Source organism: Barbus barbus (assembly GCF_936440315.1).
Source record: "Barbus barbus genome assembly, chromosome: 39".
Classification (NCBI taxonomy): Eukaryota; Metazoa; Chordata; class Actinopteri; order Cypriniformes; family Cyprinidae; genus Barbus; species Barbus barbus.
In genome coordinates, this window is record NC_136717.1 from 15,180,247 (window position 1) to 15,202,038 (window position 21,792).

Consider the following 21,792-nt stretch of genomic DNA (forward strand, 5'->3'; position numbering starts at 1 on the left):
CGGACTCTCTGTTCTAGCTCAGTGGTAGATTTGGAAAGGTATATGTTCTGCTGTCTGCTCATAATCATTTCCGTGCTGACCAGCTCGATTTTCAGGCCCTGCAGTTCAGTAAACTTTGAATAATGGTGGTTATGGAGGAAAGCCTGAGAACAATGACCAAGGTCTTCAGGAGAGAATGTCACAGGGTGTTAGACTCTGAGAGGACCACCATCCAAGGGGCTGATGGGATGCTGTTGGTTCTACAACTTGCTATGGCTGGGGTCAACAAGCAGGTAATTATGAACTTGATTTGAAGACTTGTTCTACATTTTTGGTATCTGGGGTTATTATTATTTGTTACTGACTAAAATCACCAAAGCACACAAAAGCATGGATTTCAGCCCTGTAAATGGATATGCACTACTTTTCAAATGTTTGGGGTCTGTAATAAGGTTTATTTGTAAAGAAATATGATTTCTTATTAAAATAAAGTTTTTTACATAATATAGGTCTAATAGAAAATAAATTATTTTTTTACATATTAATTATAAATAACAACTGTTTTCAACATTATCAATAATAATAATGTTTCTTAAGCACCAAACCAGCATATTAGAATGATTTCTGAAGGATCATATGACACTGAAGACTGGAGTAAGGGCTGCTGAAAATACAGTGGTTGTTTTTTTGAAGGGGGGTTCCCATTGCAGGGATACATTTATTTATTAATTTTTTTTATATTAAAACAGTAAACAGTTATTTTTACTTGTAGTAATGCTGTATTATTAATTGAAAATGTGTATATTGTGTATACTGGTACATCAAAAATGATTAAAAAAATATTTTTTTTATTTAGAATTTTTTTATATCACTAATTAAAAGTCAAATATGCGTCACAGATCATGTGAACATTGTACAGATGGTCAAATGATCTATTTTTACTGGATTTCTTCTGATAATTTAATTTAGTGGGTAAAAAACACTTTCATAGGTGGACTTTTGAACATCATTTTATAGGCTTTTAACGTAAATGTTTGCTTAGCTTGCAGTTTATGCATGCTGCGGTAGGTAAAGAAAATGAGTCACAAGTTTGAATCATACATTTTGTTCTGTATCTGTACATTTTCTGTGGAGTGGTTCTGCGTAATATGCTTGTCCCTGTGTTTGCTCTGCTCCTGACAGGAACATGGGGACTTTGGTGTTGTTTTGAGTGAAGTCTTGGCTGCCTGGAAATACTTCCTTCTGGATAAGCTTCAGCTATGCCACAATGATATCCCTCTTCCACAAAACTATGACCTCATCCGAAAAGAGTATGACTGCTTTTTGAAACGCACCAATACTGTGGACTTGATTGACGTCTTCATTATGTTCAAGGAGCTTCGAATAAATGAGGACCCTGAGGAGCCCCTAACCGCGGTGAGTGCTGCCAGTGGGCCTCAGATTTGTTCTTACAGTCATCTTTCTCAAAGATCTATAATTTGTGGCATGTTCTTGGTCTTATCTCGATATCTAGATGCAACTGTTTCAGTTTCTCATTGGTGAGAAGGAGAGTTTGGAGAAAATGGATCCTCTTCTTGTGTGTCCCGCAACTCCATCTAGCAAGGCAATCTGTAGTCCACAGGTAAATGGTGATGCATTAGCATGAGACTAGAATTAGAGGGTTTTTTTGTGTGCGTGTATGGCTCTTATACAAAAAACATTACAATGACAGCAAATGGGTTGAACACAAGTATTTCACAAAGGACTTAACACTTTCTTTATTTACTGAATTGCATGTGAAAAAAAAAAACAAATTAACTTTGTGAAACACCTAATTCTTTACATTTTAAAATTGTAAATGCATATATTTAATACAATTTTAATATAATTACACTTAATAATTTTGTTTTAGGTTGTTTTAATTTTTACACACACACGCATGCATAAAGTGGGGAAAAATAATTTGATCCCCTGCTGATTTTGTACGTTTGCCCACTGACAAAGAAGTGATCCGTCTATAATTTTAGTGGTGGGTTTATTTTAACAGTGAGAGACAGAATAACAAAAATAAATTCCAGAAAAACGTATTTCAAAATCAGTTATAAATTGATTTGCATTTTAATTAGTCAAATAAGTATTTGATCCCCAATCAATCAGCAAGATTTCTGGCTCCCAGGTGTCTTTTATACAGGTGTCTTTTTTAATCTCCTTAAAGCTGCAATCCGTAATGTTTGCCTCTTTGTCGCCATCATTGTTGAAAACCTGGTATTGCAGCCAGGTGTGGCATTATCTTCATTACGTGGGCTGTACTACGGCATGGCTTCAGCGCGGATGAATCTAATGTTTTGAGGTGAATGTGTAGCTGTCAGTCACCACACCGGTGTGAATCAAACACTTAGTAATCACAGATTCTAGCCTACGTCTTGGAATATATGACCCAAATCAGAATTTTCACCATATATTGTCACCATATATTGTCAGTCTGCCCCGTTTATTCTGCTCAACTAAAGCATTACCATAAATCGCACTATCAATGGTGATTTAATCTAAAGATCGGTTTGCTCATATCACATCAAACCATGAAAATTATTTTTATTGTTATACTCTATTCTCAAATTATTAATGTTAACAACATCAGAATTGTGTGACTGAGTATAGTGTGTATTAACGTGTAGATTTCAATTTCTGTACAGTCTAATCTAATTGTCATGCCATTCGAATTTCATGTTAAGAAATTCTTTTAACCCCAAAAGCAAACTATGCTCCCTTCGAAATGGTTTTCTTTAAAATACAAATCTTGTGTAATCCCAGGCTATCTGTAATCAGAAGCATGTTTAAAACTGGAATATAATTTAATAAAGTTTCATAAACGCATAATCCTTTCTGGATCACAATCCGCCATCAAAATTATACATTTAATTATTCTAGCTGCTGGGAGAAAAGGATATATCAACGATGTGCCACCTGCAGGATCCGCACGTGCTATAGCCTACTAGGCTTCCTGTGAAAACCTACCCATACCACTCAGATTAGAAAACATTATTATAAGCTAACCGTTGTGAATCGGGCTAAAGTAAGGTGACGCTTTTGAACACTGGCTGGTTATGTACTTTCTCAAATATTTGATTTCGGATAATTTTTAACCAAAACAAGTTACGGATTGCAGCTTTAAAGGGAGTGCTCCTAATCTCAGTTTGTTACCTGTAAAGACAACCTGTCCACAGAAGCAATCAATCAATCAATCAGATTCCAAACTCTCCACCATGGCCAAGACCAAAGAGCTGTCTAAGGATGTCAGGGACAAGATTGTAGACCTACACAAGGCTGGAATGGGCTACAAGACCATCGCCAAGCAGCTTGGTGAGAAGGTGACCACAGTTGGTGTGATTATTCGCAGATGGAAGAAACACAAAATAACTGTCAATCTCCCTCGGACTGGGGCTCCATGCAAGATCTCATCTCGTGGAGTTTCAATGATCATGAGAACGGTGAGGAATCAGCCCAGAACTACATGAGAAGATCTTGTCAATGATCTCTAGGCAGCTGGGACCATAGTCACCAAGAAAACAATTGGTAAAGCACTACACCGTGAAGGACTGAAATCCTGCAAGGTCCCCCTGCTCAAGAAAGTACATGTACAGGCCCGTCTGAAGTTTGCCAATGAACATCTGAATGATTGAATTGGGTAAAAGTGTCGTGGTCAGATGAAACCAAAATCAAGCTCTTTGGCATCAACTCAACTCGCCGTGTTTGGAGGAGGAATGCTGCCTATGACACCAAGAACACCATTGCCACCGTCAAACATGGAAGTGGAAACATTATGCTTTGGGGGTGTTTTTCTGCTAAGGGGACAGGGCAACTGCACTGCATCAAGGGGACGATGGACGGGGCCTTGTACCGCCAGGGCATTGAAAATGGGTCGTAGTTGGGTATTCCAGCAAGACAATGACCCAAATACACGGCCAAGGCAACAAAGGCTCAAGAAGCACATTAAGGTCCTGGAGTGGCCTAGCTAGTCTCCAGACCTTAATCCCATAGAAATTCTGTGGAGGGAGCTGAAGATTCGAGTTGCCAAAGGTCAGCCATGAAACCTTAATTGCTTGGAGAGGATCTGCAAAGAGGAGTGGGACAAAATCCCTCCTGAGATGTGTGCAAACCTGGTGGCCAACTACAAGACACATCGATTGCCAACAAGGGTTTTGCCACCAAGTACTAAGTCATGTTTTGCAAAGGGGTCAAATACTTATTTCACTCATTAAAATGCAAATCGATTTATAACTTTTTTGAAATGCGTTTTTCTGAATTCTTTTGTTGTTCTGTCTCTCACTGTTAAAATAAACCTACCATTAAAATTATAGACTGATAATTTCTTTGTCAGTGGGCAAACGTACAAAATCAGCAGGGGATCTTTTTTTTTTTTTCCCACTGTGTGTATATTTATTGGTAAAAGGTATCATTAATATGCTTTAATTATAAAAAATTATCACTAATATAATGATTGCATGTTATTATAAAATAATTAAGTGAAGGTATCCTGTATGACAGTTTAAAGCTTATTGCACCTGGCGACAGTAACTAAGAAGGGTGGAGTTTAGCAAAGGATCTGATTCTAATACTTTTATGTTGAGATCTTACTCTAGTATTGTTTTGCTCACTGTCTTTTTCCCTTTTGTTTCCTGTTATATTTCACCCCCTTACATGTGCCTCTTATTCAGAACAATGTTAATATCATATATTCATAATCGAGAAATGAGAACAGGATGTTTTAAAATCACTTTGTATAGGGTGCTGAAACTGCTGCTACTCTTGCCCAGTTCTGTTCACAGCTGCTCTGATTTATGTGTGAGTAGATGCTGGGTTTTGCCACTGTAATACTGGGGGTGATGAAGTTTATGAGCCTGGCTTGTTTAAGCTTAAGGGGCTGTGGAAAAAGCCCGTCCTCTATGCAACATGAGTCCAAGTCAGCTAACTGACTCATCAGTATTGCAGAACGGAAGAGTATGAACCGTTCCTGTTAAAAACGAACCATTTTACCCTTTCAGTTAACATTTGCTTTTAGTACATTTCCAATTATTCCACTGTGTTGTTCAACCTTTCCTGCAGATACAGAGAGTTGTCAGGAGAGTTTTCTGTTCTTATTTGGGCCTTCTGGTGAACTCTAAGAACGACCTGGCCCTCGCATACACCCTGGACAACCCAAATCGCTCTCTGGGTCACAGCGCCTTTACTGACCTTAGACATGCTGCCTGCGACAGCGCCTCGTCTCTCTTCCTGGTGAATTTGCAATGACATCTACTTTTAAGATGGATAAATTTATAAATTTACATTTGCACACATTTTTCTTCAACTACACATCTTTTTAACCACAATGTGAATGCTAATGAATTGGCGTTTTTGTGTATTCAGACAGTAACATCATTTGTCAGGGCCATACAGTTGGGAGGAAAGGGGTACGCCCCACCTGAGTCTCACCCCTTAAGGAAGCACGTAAAGGGTTTATCGGAATTTCTCAATTTTGTCGACCATTGTCAAGAAGTTCTGGGAGAAACCCCTAATCCCAGGTACGTAACATGCTTTAATTTTTAATAAATCCTTTATCAGAAATACATATCCATATTATTCCATTCTGAACACAAGAAGTGTCTTTAAGTCTGCATAGCAGCTGTAGATGTTTGCCTTCGATGGAAATACAGAGTTCTTCTAATACAGGCTAAAAAATACAATTTATTCAGGACTAAATTTATTAAAAATGAACTGTATTCAACTTAGTCATTTTTTGTCTTTGTATTTTCCTATTACTTTTTATTTATTTATTTGTTTATGCATGCTTGGTACTGCAAAAAAAAGCTTGCATACCTTTTAAGCATTTATTTAAGCAGTCTTATAATAATATTAATTAATATGATTAAAGGGTTGGCTCACCCAAAAATGAAAATTCTATCATAAATCACTTATCTGGTTCCAAACCCATAAGATCTTCGTTCATCTTCGGAACACAAATGATGTTCTGTTGTTATTGATGAAATCCGAGAGCTTTCTGACCCTGCATTGACAGCAACACAACTACCACATTCAAGGACATCATTAAAGTAGTCCATGTGACATCAGTGGTTCAACCATAATTTTATGAAGTTACGAGAATCTTTGTGTGTGCAAAAAAACCCAAAATAATTACTTTATTCAACAATTTCTTCTCTTCCCTGTAAGTTGCTGCACGTTCACAAGAGTACTACAATGCATAAAGTCAATGTGTTTGCAGCAGGATTACATTTTATTGTTTATTTAAGCTAAATCATCCAAAAATAATCACTGATATATCTTGCTTCTAATCGGTAACACTAGAAATGGAAAGTCGTTTAGAGTGCATTGTGTTATGAGATGCATTATTCCATGTCATGCACCATGTTTGTTGTATATTGCTCTTTTTGGCTGATGTTGCAGGTTAAAAACATTGGCTCGCTGTATGTTGCACACTATATGCTAATCTAAGCAGTAGTTATGAGTATTAGGGTATTGTGAACATAGCCAATACTTTGAATTAAATGTCAGTACCATCATGACCTAGGTTTGACTTCATTTCTGTCTCCCTATCATCAGTACACAACCCCATATGAGTGTAGAAAAGCCTTTGATTTATACAACAGATTTTGTATCACCTTGCTTTGCCCAAAGAAAATGTACTTGCTATCTCCATTTGTGGATCTGTTGGTCTCGTCCTATCTTTAAAACGGATTCTCTCGTCTTTTACCTGCTGCCATGTATTGATGCACGATCCTCTTCTCAAAAGCAACCTTTAATAACGTCTGCACCAGTATTAATGAAATCGCCTGAATTGTTCAAGCATGTGTATCTGAGGAACATCAAAGTGTTGTGCCGAACAGCAACTGGCGGCTTTGTCCCTCCTTAGTTTGATAACTCTGATTAAACGTCATAACAGTGAGATTTTGCCATGATAACTCGCACTTCAAAACATCCAAGCAAATCTCCACTAGACGTTTGGCAGCACAACACATGGAGCTGAATTGAATAGATGATTGAGTTATTCAGAAAGGACGCAAGGTCATTTCCTGCAGTGCATCATGTGCATCAACTTCATTTTTGATGGAAGTGCCTTGAACCTGCTGCATGTGGTCCTGTTCACCACCACGTCTCTTTTCTCTGATGAGAGAGTGTGAGCACTGAGCCAAAAGGGGTCTTTCATCGGCCTGCTACCCTGCCTGTGCAGTTCCCCACCTCCCAGCACCTTATGGAGTACTGTATTACCACACACAAACACTCCTTACTGGGGAATCGGGGTCTCTCAAACAGCTAACATCTGTTTTCCCAGATGATTCTGTTACTGTAATTCCCTTTCACAAAAGCAAGGTCAGGGATTCAGGGCGGCCTCTTTCCCGCTGCAGCCCAAATGTTTACATTTATTAATCTCTTCATATATTCACACATAAAGTGAGGTGGAGTACACCAATAGCACTGGTCTGGCACGAAAACTTCTTGGACCCTCCTAGGCCACATTTTTACATGAGTTATAGAGTGGTCACACTAGATTTTAATCAAGCAAAATCATTTCTATGCAGCAAATCTCTTTATATAACAAATTAATAATCAGGAGTCCGACAGTCATGGGAAACCGGGAAACACTGTATTTTTAAAATCAGGTTTTCTAGGCCTTGGGAATTTTTTTTTTATAGTTAGTCAACTGTTGTTGATTTTTGTTAATAATGACTTAATGTTGAAATTTAATAACAATTATACAAATGAATTAACTATTCATTTCGTTCAATTATTATGAAAATGTTGTAAATAATAGTAGTAGTCTGTTAGTAGTTTAGGCAATTCATAGATGTTGATCTAAAACATGCACCGAGATCTGGAAACTTGCTTGCAAGCCATAGTTGGTTGTGCGTGAATCATTGTTTTAAAGCCAAAACAGTTCCAAATTGGTTTGAATGATTCATTAGCAAATCTGTAAAAATCTAGTAATCTCAAAGTGGAAAGGTTATGAAAAAAAAAATATGGAAATTCATTGGTCAAGATGTGGGGGATAACTTAATGTGTTCAGAATGTTAAATATACAGCAATTTCCCACAACACTGCAAATGAAGCTTCTTGTTGATTTGCTAACTAAACCACCTACATTAGAGGTTTCACGTGTTTTTTGTTGTTGTTTTTGTTTCCCAACCAAGAGATTGATTTGTAACATTTAGATCCTCTGTCAAGCTCTTGCTCTTTTCTTTTTTTTTTTTTTTTTTTTTTTTAACTGGGATTTGCAGGTCAAAGTTCACAAAACGTGAGTTTAAAGGGATAGTTCACCCAGAAATGAAAATTCTGTCATTTACTCACCCTCAAGTTGTTCCAAACCTGTATGAATGTCTTTGTTCTACTGAACACTAAGGAACTTGAGGGTGAGTAAATGACAGAATTTTCATTTTTGGGTGAACTACCCCTTTAAAATTTGTGACTGCCCCTTCAGGACTGCAAAAATATGAAAATGTGTGTTTTTAATTGTCTGCATTGCACTGTTTTCTTCCAACAGAGAAGCTGGATTCAAGCTGGTGTCTAGTATTAGAGCTGCTCTGGTCAAAGGCCGCAGTAATGGAGACCCAGTGTACCTTGCAGCAGAGGATATAGCCAAAAGTCTCAAGGAAAGAATCGGTCAAATACACACCATGCAGACGCATTCAGCGGTTGGCATAGGAATCAGTCCAGCAAGGGTAAAAAAGATTGGATGTACTCTTCTCCAAATATTTCTTCTAACCTCATTAATAAGACACAAGATGTTTCCTTTTTAGCCCAAAGCATATGCTATTAACCACTCCACTGCCTATGGGGGACGAGAGACCGTGAAGGTTATGATGACTCTTTTGGACGAAGAAGCACTAGCACCGCCCTGCAGGAACAAGGCAGAACTGCTCTCTGAAGATCATGCAGTTCTTAATGGCAGCTCTGGCGCTTGTCTTCTTACCCTTTACAAGTGAGTTACACCACTTTGCTGTAATGTTTTTATATAAAAGTTAAATATGGTCATAGGACAAAAATAGATGCTATTAATTTAAGTAAATTTATAATAATAATAATAATAATGCTTAATTAGATGCTTAAAATATTATATTTTTTCTTTTAATATTAATTTGTTTTTAAATAACATTGCACACTATTGTCATAGGGAAAAAATGGATCCTAAAAATTATTTTAAAATGCTAAAAATATTTTAATAAAATTAATGCCAAAAAATTATATTTTCCTGTCTATTTTCTCAGTTTACTTAAGGTGTGGCAAAGTTAATTTGCATATGTGTTTATTTGACAAATTAAACATTTGCAATTTATTTGTTGTATCATTTTGATTTGCATTTCAACACCTTGTTTTAATGTTTGAATATTCAGCTTGTTCGCTTTCCACTTTGCCTATAGATCTCCAGAAGCTCCCACGGGATCTTCTCCAAAGCCTTTACGGAACCGCGTCTCTAGCCAACAAGAACACATCAAGTCCAAGGTAAAGAATCACGGGGGCTGTAAGCAGAGACCCCAGTCTCAAATAGCGGTCAAACCGAAATTGAATGTGACACTTGATTTTTAAAACAGACAGCAAGTAATGCACGTTCACAAGCTATATCATCTGCTTCCTCTGTTTTGTAATGTGCAAATTTATACAGCTGTTTTTTTATGCATGGTACTTGTGCAGCAGGTTTCCTGTTATATAAAAACAACCACAGAGTGTGAAATTTTGTGTCATACAGTACACTCCAGACTTTAACCAATAACCTCTGGCACTGATGCACGCTTGCACAATTAAAGTCTTATCTTTTCCAGAAAACTTTTCAAATGTCCCACAAGGCTGTGAAAAGAAAGATTACATTCGAATGTGCTAAAAATTTAGTATTATCTCTTGGCCTTTATAAGAATTTTTTTGTTTGGTCATAAAATTCTTGAAAGATATAAATCTCTTAATATGAAACAACGGCCTGAATGGCAACTAAATGATGTCTGTCAAGATGTTTGTTTCTGAAACCAATATTAACTAGTCTCTGGATTGCTAACACATTTGAAATGTGGTGATAAATGGCAGTTAAGGCAAGGCAAGGCAAGTTTATTTATATAGCACATTTCATACACAGTGGTAATTCAAAGTGCTTTACATAAAAGAAAGTGAAATAGACATTAAAAATCAATAAAAACATGGAAATAAAAATAATAAAAACAAGGAATTTTAAAATGATATAGAAATTGATTTAAAATGAATTTGAAGAAAATGATTATACATAAAATTCATTGCAGTCAGTTCGGGCATATAGCACAGTGCTCATTCAAATGCACAGTTAAACAGATGAGTTTTGAGTCTTGATTTAAATGTGGCTAATGTTTTAGCACATCTGCCAAAACATTTGTGTTTTTGTTGTTTTTTTTTATTACTGGGCATCTTCACCAATTAGAAATGGTGAGTGCTCTGTGAACATGTATGCTAGGCACATTTTGTTAAAAGGTTTCTTTATTTGATTGCACTAGCAGATGTCTCTTTAGACTTCCACTTTCTGGCCGCCTTCCTGTGTTAGTGAGCGGTAATGGTCCCCGGGCAGCTCACCGCTTCCTGAACTGGACGGGCGGAAGCTTTCTGCATCAATTTCACTTTGAACATGCCATATCGGTGGCGTTACTCAGCTAGCAAGGGAAACTTGAAAGGTTATTGTTTCCTGTTGTCCGCAGAATGACTTTATCCAGCCGTACTCCAATAGTTTCATCACAAACTGACATGGATTGGCACAAGGGGAGAGATCAAGAGGTTCCTCCAGCAGCAAGACTGCAGAGACAGATTATTCTGAGTTACAGTTATGTTGTAAGGTTTAATGAACTCATAACCCCAGTCGATACACCGAGGGCCAGTATTATGCATATAAAAGGATGGTAGTACATTTTTATTTAATGTTAGTATATTTGCTGCTAAGACTGTTCATTAAAACCCACTCAAAGCAGGCCTCTTGTATTAAGATCTGTATCGGGTCACCCAATCTCAAATGTATGGTCGTAAGAACAGGTGTAAATGGGATAAGATTTTGAGTATTAATAATAGAATATTATTACAAATTGTTTATTAAAAAAATTGTGATGTTTTTGTTCTAATAAAAGTATTAGAAGTTATGTTGTTTAATATTAATTTAAACCTAATGGTTATAAATCCATCCATTCTCCAAACCATTTAGGTCTATGTTGTCACAGGAATGTTGAAGCCATAACGGCGTCTTGGGCCAGAAAAGGCAGGGAAACACCCTGGATATGTATGGATAGTGGCTATTTTTATAATTATTATTCAACATTCAATAAAAGGCTGACATAGACAGTAATATATAATCATAGACCCTCTCCTGATTCGACTCATTCATTACACATTACTACCACGTGAATGCCTTGACCACTCATGTGTCTCAGCTCACCACTTAATATCACTGTCTCAATATCACTGCTGCTGGTGTCAGCTGGCTCAGTGGGTTTGTCCCAAAACGGGTGTTATTCAACCACATGTCATTTCATTGTGTGCTTCACAAACACAGACACACCCCTCATCTTATTGAGGGTTTAATGATGATGTTCATATCAGAGGAGGTAGCTGGTGGACCCAGCTTGTCGCAATAATTTTTTTTTTTTTTTTATGGCTCTATTGGCGTAGTCAGGGCTGCCCAACGTACCATATAAGCCTCCCATATGAGAGCACCCAGTCTGAGCAATTTTGTTGTTTTAGGTGTTCTTTTGAGAAAGTGCTTTGAAAAAGCTGCACTCAAACTTTGATCCCCCCCCCCCTACATACACCCACCGCCCATTCTCTCTACGCTTTTGCAGTCCCACCCAACTATGCCTGCAGTATTTTATATATATATAAATATATAATTTAAAAAATATAATTTTTTTTTTTTTACTTTCCTGAATTCCACTCTCCTACTGTGGCCTGCTAGCCTGAAGGGAGAGAGCCTTGAATCCTGATAATCCTTAGCAGGGATGGATCAAAGGCCCTGAAAGAGGTGGATCAGCGCTTCTCTGAGACCCTTGAGATCTTAGAGGTTCACTACGCCTGTGTGAGCTACGCCTTCGCTTCTTTCATGCTCCTCACGCTAGCTTCTGGACCGCAGTATTTATCCTTCCCTATTTTTTTTTTTTTTGTGTTCATTCTAATAAGATTTTAGATGTGGTCATGTCCACCCAGTTATATCAGCAGGGCTCAAAAATAAGGATGGCCTGATGACCTGAGGATCGTGTCAGAGTGTTTCTGGACAACGTCATTGGTCCTGTTGTGCCAGTGCAGCACTGTGCCATACATTCATTGATAATATTTGTTTTACAAATTTAAAGGGATAGTTCACCCAAAAATGAAAATTGTCATGAATTACTCACCCTCATGTCGTTCCAAACCCGAAAGACCCTAGTTTATCTTCGGATCACAAAGAAAAGGCCTAGAAAGGTAGTAAGGACATTGTTAAAATAGTCCATGTGACATCAGTGGTTCCACTATTCAATCTGTGTCAGTCTTCGATGCATGTTCACGGCTCCTTCATCAGCAACATGGTACCTGGTACTCTTGTGAACACACTTCACACGGTACAAACTGATACAGAAGAGAAAACAATTGTTGAATAAAGTCACTATTTTTGTTTTCTTTGCGCACAAAGTATTCTCACGGTTGAACCCCTGATGTCACATGGACTATTTTAATGATGTCCTTACTACCTTTCCGGGCCTTGAACGTGCCCGTTGTGTTGCTGTCTATGCAGGGTCATAAAGCTCTCAGATTTCATCAGAAATATCTTCATTTGTGTTCTGAAGATGAACGAGGGACTTATGGGTTTGGAACAACATGAGGGTGAGTAATTCATGCCACTATTTATTTTTGGGTGAACTATCCCTTTAAACCTATGGCATGTTATCAAGCTGGTAATATGCATAAGGTTTTGTTAAGGTTTAGTCTTGGATTATTTATTTTTATATATTAATTTAATTAACTTATATATATATATATATATATATATATATATATATATATATATATATATATATATATACACTAAAAATATTATTATTTTTTTTTATTTATTTTTTTTTAAAGGTTGTGCGGCCAACCATCCGTTCTCAGTTTGCATGCACATACAAAGATGATGAGCTGCCCCTCAATCGGGTGTTGGAGTTTCCCAGCACCAGCCAACTTCCCACCTGTGTGCACCCTGCACCCAAAAAACCCGTCAATTTACCAGTGACTATGGAGGAAGAGCATGACTCCACTGGGATGGACATCACTCTCAAAGGTATTGCCACATTTAAAGATGCTGTGCAAAAGTACTTCTGTCACACTTAGTCCTTGTTTATTAGTTTTGAGACCATGTAGATGCTGTTGTGTCCTTTTAAAATGTGATAAAATTAAATATTAGCTTCTATAATGCTTTTAAAATGTGAAGACTTTCTCTTCTGAGAAACCAGAGCAAAATTTATGATGATGCCACAGGTTCATGTCCTACCACTTGTTCTCTAGAAATGTCTGAGAATTTCCCACCAACTGCAACTGATCGATAAGGATTCTGCATTCATTAAGTCATTTCATGGGGTCTTAAGTGTTTTTTGGCTTCCCTTTAAAAAAAAAAGAAAAAAAAAAAAAGGGGGCTCAGTTCTTAGTGTACTGAATAACCTTCATGCTTGGTCTGTTTGCTGCGCACACACGCACGTGCAGAAGAGCTCCCTTTTTCTGACGCCACGTGGTCGGAAAGATGCCCAGGTCCACCTCCACTGCTCAGGCCTGCTTGGGGACTGGTACTTAAGATCAACCTTTAAACGATTCCCCATCCCATAAAACCTGGCTGCCCCCACATCTGTTGTAAAAACTCTTAAGAGCACACGTTCCTCTTCCCCCCTCGCTCACTTTTTGTTTATTTGTGGGAATGCGGGCTTCGCTCCACCAGGTTAAATGACAACTGTTCAGTTTCAGCGCTGTAAAAATAAACACCGCCTGTTAAAGTGCAGACTAACGTCAGTAATTTCGTCATAACCTTTTCTACTCTTCCGTCCTCAGCCCTCCCTCCTTTTTTTTTATTCCTGTTCATTGTTTCACCTTGTTCTCAAAGTCCAATGTTTTTCTTTTGTCCCCCTTTCTTGTTTTTATGTGGATATGGACCCAGAAGCCACTAACTTAAGGCGTGAAGGTCCCGGCCAATCCGCTCTGGGGGAACATGGTGGAAATGCCTGGAACGGAGCAGGTGGGAAGGGGACCCAGCCAGAACAGCTCAGAAGTGCAACCGGGACCTCAAAGAGAAAGCTCGCCAATAGAGAGTGCGCTGAGCAAGGAAGAGAAGAGAACCAGCCCCCTCAGAAAAGACCCCCTGCCAAGGCTCCCGCAGGAGGCCTGGGGAAAAGGAACGTTAAAGCTGCCGGCAAGAAGCTCATCGCTGGTCAGGGCAAACTCACCGGCTTTTTCAGACTGTAATTTAATCACCAGTGATGCTATGTTTTGGCAATGAAGTCAGATTGTATTTATTAGCAGACTAAATGCATTTAAAGGGGCAGTTCGCCTGAAATTGGTCATTTACTCACCCTCATGTTGTTCTAAATCTTTTGTTTTTAGGTGAAATAGCTGTATAAATGCTTTTAATACAAGTCATGTCACTCTTCTCCAGATGATTACTGACAGGATGTGTGTGTGTGTGTATATATATATATATATATGTATGTATGCATGTATGTGTATATATATATGTGTGTGTGTGTTTGAGATGTAAACGAGATGTTATGAGTTGGCAGAGAAGGAACTCATTTTATTTTAGGATTGTGACAGTCATGATGAATCATTTCTGTTCCCCTTGAACACGACTCATACTTTGCAGATTTTAATAAATTTTTATTTCAGTTCTTTTTAAATCATACAGGTGTGTTTATCGTCTTTATATTTGGAGTATCTTTCAGGATCAGGGGAGAGCTGGGAAAATCATGCAGGTGCTTTGTCAGCTGCTCCATTTTCAAGCTTGCCAACAGGGCCTGTATACTCTCCCTATCATGCACCTCAGCACTGTGAAGAGAACAGGAAGAGCAAAACAAATTTAGCATTAAATGTAACTGGAAGGCTACTTGTTTACACACTGGTGTATTCCCTGCTGAAACAAAAATTAAAACAACCTAAGATGGTTTGCTGGTCTGATTTTTCCAGTTGTAGAGGGGTTTTGAATACTTTTCAATTGGGAGACCAGCTTGAACCAGGTAAGACCAGCATCTCGGTCCACAGGCAGGGAGACAGCCTGGCCAGCAAATTGTTTGAAACTATACACGTGTGTGTGTGTGTGTAGATACATACACACACTGACCAAAATTATAAATGCAACACTTTTGTTTTTGCCCCCATTTTTCATGAGCTGAAATCAAAGATCTAAGACTTTTTGTACACACAAGGCCTATTTCTCGCAAATATTGTTCACAAATCTGTCTAAATCTGTGTTAGGGAGCACTTCTTTGCCGAGAAAATCCATCCACCTCACAGGTGTGGCATATTAAGATGATTAGACAGCATGATTATTGCACAGGTGTGCCTTAGGCTGGCCACAATAAAAGGCAACTCTAAAATGTGCAGTTTTATCACACAGCACAATGCCACAGATTGCTGAAATAATACTCAATTACAAGTAAAAGTACTGGTGTAAAAATGGTACTTAAAAGTACAAATTACTTGTCTCAAAAACTACTCAGAGTACTAGTTACTTTTTAGTGGCAATATTTAATGAATTACCAATAAATATTAATTAATATCTCCGCTTCTGGGTCATAACGCTCTGCCAGATGCCCCAAGAAAACAACAAACTGTTAATATACACCCACGATGTCATGTAATACTGAAAAATTATAACCCTAACCTTTATCTCCATACTGAAAACCCAGATGGCCAGACAGTGATTCAGCTACAATATTAGTGTCAGACATTGTGAGCACAGCTAATTTTTAAATGCTTGGCTTAAATATGTAATATTAATTAAATAGTGCGCCTAAATGGCTGTTGAGATAGTATTCTCAAATGAAATGAGTAGAGACATGGACCCCGGAAACTGCAGTCCTTACATCATACTTAACAAGAGGATTCTCCCCAAGCCTTCAAACTGTTGTCATCAGAGCGAGAACGCCATTCAAGAGCGGAAGCAAATTTTCTGTTTTTGAATAAAGATTATGACGGCAGACAATTTTTTTCTCTGGTGTATTGACTTGCACGGTTTAATTATTCACAGCAAGACTAGTCGTGCACTAAAAAAGTAAGTAGGGTCATTTTTGATTTCATGATGACTTCAATCATTTTCCATACCACTGGCAAAACTACCACATACTGCCATATAGATATTTTAATGTTTCATATTGTTTATTGTCCATCCATTTTTTTCAAGGCAAACATTATTTCAAGCTTTGACTGGTTTAATCAAAGTCTTCTAAAAAAAGACACGTTCGTTTTATATGATGAACAGATTTTAATATAGGCTTTTATTTACATAGCCTACATATAAACATTGATTAATTACCATTCCCAAAATCTCAATCTTAAACATTTGCTCATTCTGTGTATTTGTGTATTTAAAATGGGGTAACTTTGTTGCAAAAGATTAAAACTTCCAGTAGCATTTTCATCGGTCAGGCGTGGATCTATTCTGAATGATAACTTTTGACAAAATTTAATCTAGGAGTTTAATCTATAAAAGCACGGAGAGATCGCGATTGCACACATTATGAGCGCGCACAAACAATATCGGAGTGAGAGGACAGGCAGTTCATTTGTATAAGTTAGGCCTATTTGAGAGCTCGCATCCAGTTTTCTGCGATTATATGACCGTGTTCTCGTTACAATAAAGCGCTCGCCACATTTGCTTGGGAAAGATTAAAATTATAAAATTGCTCTGTTGGCTGTGGAGTCATGACATTTGCGAATATGAGACAAAACTACAGAATGTCACATTTTATTATTAGCCGTTTCAAGACATACATGCTTTACCAAATAAAAAGAACAGCACTTTTAGAGTTCATCCCACTCATTGATATGAGCATAAGTATTGGAACATAAGTTGAACATAAGGCAGATATAAAAGATGAAAAGCTATTATTTAGCTGCAGATCCCTTGTGCACAATCACAGCAGTGAGTCTGTGACCCATAGTCATCACCAGACTCTTGGTCAAATCCTTTGAAATACTTTCCCAGCCTTTAATGCAGCCGATCCCAATTGTTGCTTGTTTTGGGGAGTTTCTGCCTTTACTCTCCTCTTCAGCTGGTGAAATTCATGTTCAATCGGATTTAAATCTGGAGATTGACTTGGGCAATCTAAGACTTTTCATTTCTTTGCCCTTATAAATTCCTTGACTGAACTGGCAGGGTGTTTTGGGTCATTGTCCTGATGCAATATGAAGCACTTCCCAATGAATCTGGTGGCATTTTCTTGAATATTGGTAGGCAAGATGGTTTGTACCCTTCCAAATTAATTCTGCTACTGTCATCATCATACATTAAGTCATCAGTAAATTTGAGAGGGCCTGTTCCAGAGACAGCCATGCATGCCCATGCCATGACACCACCTCCACCATGCTTTACAGATGAGGCTGTATGCTTGGGATCATTTGCAGTTCCCTTTTTTTCTCCACATTTTTGCTTTCCCATCACTTAGATAAAGGTTCATCTTTGTCACATCGGTCCATAAACACAGTTCCAAAACTCTTCTGGCTCACCTTTGTGCTTTTTGGCAAACTCTAATCTTGCCTTTCTATTTTTGGTGCTGGTCAGTGGTTTGCATCTTGCTGTGTAGCGTCTGTAATTCTGTGTCAAAGTCTCCTGAGGACAGTAGATTGTCAGAGCATCACCCCAGCTTTCTGGAAGTTGTTGGTGATTTTACAGACACATCTTTTAGGGTTAATTTTCACAGCTTTTATGATTTGTCTGTCATCAACTACTGTTGTTTTCTCAGCTGATCAGGTCATTGTTGGTTGCTGGTGGTTTCCAAACTCTTGATTTCTCCATGCCCTTTGTTTTTGCTAGAGCTCTAATTGACTTTCTCTTTTCTTTTAGCATCTAAATTGCTTGCTTTTCTCTCAAAGTTAGCTCCCTCATCTTCATCCTGGTTTTTGTGTGTTATCATCGAGTATAGAAGTAATGGATATAACTGATACGACACATTCATATATTTAAAGTGAGTTCTGAGTAAAAGTGTACTATTAATCTCATAAACTGTCTTATGTAGCATGATGCTAATGTTAGCTCTAATGCACCTGCAGAACAGGTCCAATTCTTCTTCATAATGCATTTTGTCATAATACTTCATGTAAGGTCGCAAGAAAATGTTTTTTGTATTTATTTAGAAACACTTTTGATAATAGTTGGGTAAATGTGTACTGGGATTGAAGCGATGTGGCTTGGTAAACGTTTTATTGCCAATATAAAGGCTGATAATGGCTGAAAAAACAAAACAAAAGAATAATAAGGATTATGTGTCATACTTTGCGGAGATGTGAAAGGTTCTGTTTCCTTAGTCACGCTTAAACTTGTCATGCTTTTCTTTATTTCAACACATTTACAGGTAAATCCTAGTATTTAAAATTTGCGATTAATCATGATTAATCACAGTCCAGGACTGTGATTAACGCAATTAAATTTTTTAATCAATTGACAGCACTAATATATATATATATATATATATATATATATATATATATATATATATATATATGTATATGTGTGTGTGTGTGTGTGTGTGTGTATATATCTACATGTATATACGTATGTATGTACGTATATGTATGTATATATATATATATGTGTGTGTGTGTGTGTGTGTGTGTGTGTGTGTGTGTGTGTGTGTGTGAAATTATTCAAAATGTAAAGTCCTCAAGCATAAGTTACTTTCATGGCTATGTAAGAATATCTAAGAAGAGGATGGGGAGGAAAAAAGACGATAAGAAACTTGGCAGTGCTTACTGTCTATGTCCCTCCTGCCCACAGGAATGACATCATCTATGCTACGTCGTTCATCCCTCATGTTGAATCCATCCAGAGCATGATCTGTCCCACGTGGTGGCGGCAGCACAGGGAAGGTTCTTGAAAAGGCAAGGTTTGCTTCCCTCACAAGAGACCCTTTTATTCCTGTGTCCTGGTGGAAAAGCGAAAGGCATTTTTAGTCAGCACATCAGAACACGGGACAGCCACTTGAACAGAAGCAGCCCAAGCTAAACCCAAAAGACTGCTCCCTCTACAGGCATTTTTCCTGCTGTATGAAAGTCTGAAACCACACCTGGAGATGTTTAAGTTAATTTGAACAACACACGCCCAAGGGCAGCCTCATGATCCCTCTCCATAACTGCTCCCAAACTACTGGAGAAAAGCCGGCGCATGGAGCCCCACATGGAAGAAATGTGTCAAATTGCGGCAAAGTTTCCCATACCTCGCTTAGCCAATTTTCACAATATCACCGTGGGCCCTTTTATCCATAGATTCCATTTCCCCTCTTGTGACCGTGTCCTTCCCATAGTCCTCTCCGACTGTTCCATTACTACACTGATAATTGTAGCAATGTGAGGACAATTCAGCCTTGACTTGAGAAAGCTCTGTTTGATACCCATAGAAAGGTCATCTGATTCATACCACACCAACAAAATCGGACTGGTACAATTTCCTGGTTTAAAGTGCATGTAGATGTTGGCAAATACAATCTTGGAATCTCCTACCTAAAGTAGGAGTGTAAATAAAATAAATATTTATAAAATAAATAACTTACGGCAAGTATGAAGATGCGTTTTGTCCCGTCTTCATCCACCAGTCTGCCTTCTATGATGGGGTGTCTTCTGAAGGTGAACTGCCCAGGTCCCTTTTCACTTGCATCGTCTTCTCCTGCTATCGACACTAGTCTATCTTGGTCTGTATATTCTTCGTCCATCTTAACTTTGGGCAAAGCTATAATCAACTCAACTAAAATTGCAAGTGCAAAGACGACCATGTAGGAAGATGCCATGATCTTGGGCGATAATGGTTGACTTGCTTGCAGGAACCTGGCTTTGCACTTGCATGTCCACTAACAATCAGATGTGTGCTTTTATAGTGTCTAATGATGATGAGTTGATGATATCCGTTGCTCTCCTTTGGTGAAAAGTCATTCACCTTTACAAGAGGTGGATGCCCATCCACAGGGAGGATATTGGGAGATGTTTTAAACCAGGAGGATTATATTTTGAATGGTTTTCGTTTTTCTAAAAGACCCCACTGTGATTTTGTAAAAGCCCAAATAACATTTGTCAGCATTTCATTGTGAATCTGGAGAAAGGGCATCCCCTTCCAGTATAGCGTTTGTACCCCCTGCCATAACCTAGTTTGTCGAGCTCATGCAGCAGGTCAAAGGTTGTACATTGTGGTTACATTTTGTCTGAACAGTGGTAATGATCCAGTGCAAACATTTACAATATGAGCCTCAAAGAAGGAAGTATACCTGTTGTGAGATGTTGTCATCCATCAGATGACTCCGATTCCCTTGATTCCGTCTTCTCTCAGTATCGTCTATTATCTTCTTGTTTTTTTTTTGTTTGTAGGTGAGAGGTGGATTATTAGTAATTTCAATAGACCAGGGGTGGCCAGTCTTGTTCTTGAAGATCTACCTACCTGCAGAGTTCAGTTCCAACCCTATTCCAACACAACTGTCTGTAATTACCAAGTGCTCCTGAAGGTCACTGTGAAATCTCAGAGGGGAAATGTTTTGAAATGACAGGACTTCGCCTGTTAAATTTTGCAGAGCAGTGGTAAATGTGTCTGGTAATCGTTTTAACTCATTCATTAAAATAATCCAATTCATAAGAGTCATTTGCCTGCAGATAGCTAATATGGGCTCACAGGAAATACTGGTACACACTCTCAAGATGTAAGTAACTATCGGCACCTTAGATGATTACTGACAAACCCGCATTAGGGTTTTTAAGTTGTCACTTTTTTGTTCTAGTCACAGCCTGAATCCTGTAGGGCACTTCAAAAGAAATCAGAAGTGTGTTCGCATTGCTCTCCAAGGCTCCTCTTCAGTTCTTATGAAAACATAAAGGCTTTCCTTATTAATATCATGGTGCCTGCTGCACAGGCAAGAAGAAATGGGACATGAATAATAGTTATTGAACTCAGCTGAAGTGATTTTACTTGGAACACTCAGCCTTTATTTAGTGAGTATTTGTGTTGGAGTAAGAGAGCCTCTACTGAAGGACTCAACTGGTCTATGGAGACACGACTGTTCCAGCAAGAGTACAACTGAACCTCAGAGTTTGACGCTCTGTTATTGTAACCTCTCTATGTTGCCACTCTGCTTTCTGACATGTCTCACCCCCATAGTGACCTCTTTCCACCTTTGATTACCCTCACCACAATAATCTAATGTTCTGATGGGCAATTTCAAACTAACATTTGTAGATTCCCTTTCATGCCTCAATTGCCACCATGATGAAACACTTGGAGTGCATTTGTGGTCTAAGCTTCATTCTTCTCCAGGTTTTTGAAGCTTCAACCTCAGCGTAGCTGACATGTTAGCTAGGCAGCTAACTAGAGAGATACTGCTTTATTAATGCTCTATTAATGTAAAGCGATTCAGTCATGGTAACAAAAGTCATGTGAATTAAAAGTGCAAATGTTTATTGCATTTTTTCTTCAATCAATGAAAGTGTATATTATAGGTGCTGTGAATTTAAAATAATTTTAGATGGCATTTAGCACATCACACTGCAGGACATGTCAGCTTTCCAAAAGTATTTCATGTCCGCTAACCGATTTCTAACTACTGCAAAAGCTCTCGGCAATTTGTAGTATGTGCTTTGGGAGTACAAACTGACTGGGAG

At 38.2% G+C, this 21,792-nt stretch overlaps 2 protein-coding genes across 3 annotated transcripts in view; one reads left to right on the top strand and one right to left on the bottom strand.

Moving 5' to 3' along the window:
- LOC306859076 (PCNA-interacting partner-like) overlaps window positions 1–15,076 on the top strand; it is a 15,758-nt gene extending 682 nt beyond the window's left edge. The window contains exons 3-12 of one of the 2 annotated variants that reach the window (XM_079399882.1): window positions 84–272; window positions 1,162–1,395; window positions 1,493–1,600; window positions 5,062–5,232; window positions 5,365–5,519; window positions 8,492–8,669; window positions 8,748–8,929; window positions 9,369–9,450; window positions 13,045–13,240; window positions 14,105–15,076. In XM_079399882.1, the coding sequence (XP_079256008.1) occupies window positions 123–272; window positions 1,162–1,395; window positions 1,493–1,600; window positions 5,062–5,232; window positions 5,365–5,519; window positions 8,492–8,669; window positions 8,748–8,929; window positions 9,369–9,450; window positions 13,045–13,240; window positions 14,105–14,409 (1,761 nt within the window). In that variant the 5' untranslated portion in view covers window positions 84–122 and the 3' untranslated portion in view covers window positions 14,410–15,076. The remainder of the gene's footprint in view (window positions 1–83; window positions 273–1,161; window positions 1,396–1,492; window positions 1,601–5,061; window positions 5,233–5,364; window positions 5,520–8,491; window positions 8,670–8,747; window positions 8,930–9,368; window positions 9,451–13,044; window positions 13,241–14,104) is intronic. The other variant, XM_079399883.1, reaches the window with a different exon arrangement.
- Window positions 14,939–19,940, bottom strand: LOC306859079 (putative pro-MCH-like protein 2; the record flags this gene model as incomplete). Its single annotated transcript, XM_079399887.1, has 3 exons — window positions 14,939–14,988; window positions 18,911–19,082; window positions 19,707–19,940. The coding sequence occupies 3 exons, from the start codon at window positions 19,938–19,940 to the stop codon at window positions 14,939–14,941; spliced, it is 456 nt and encodes a 151-aa protein (XP_079256013.1).
- Window positions 19,941–21,792: the final 1,852 nt, after the last annotated feature.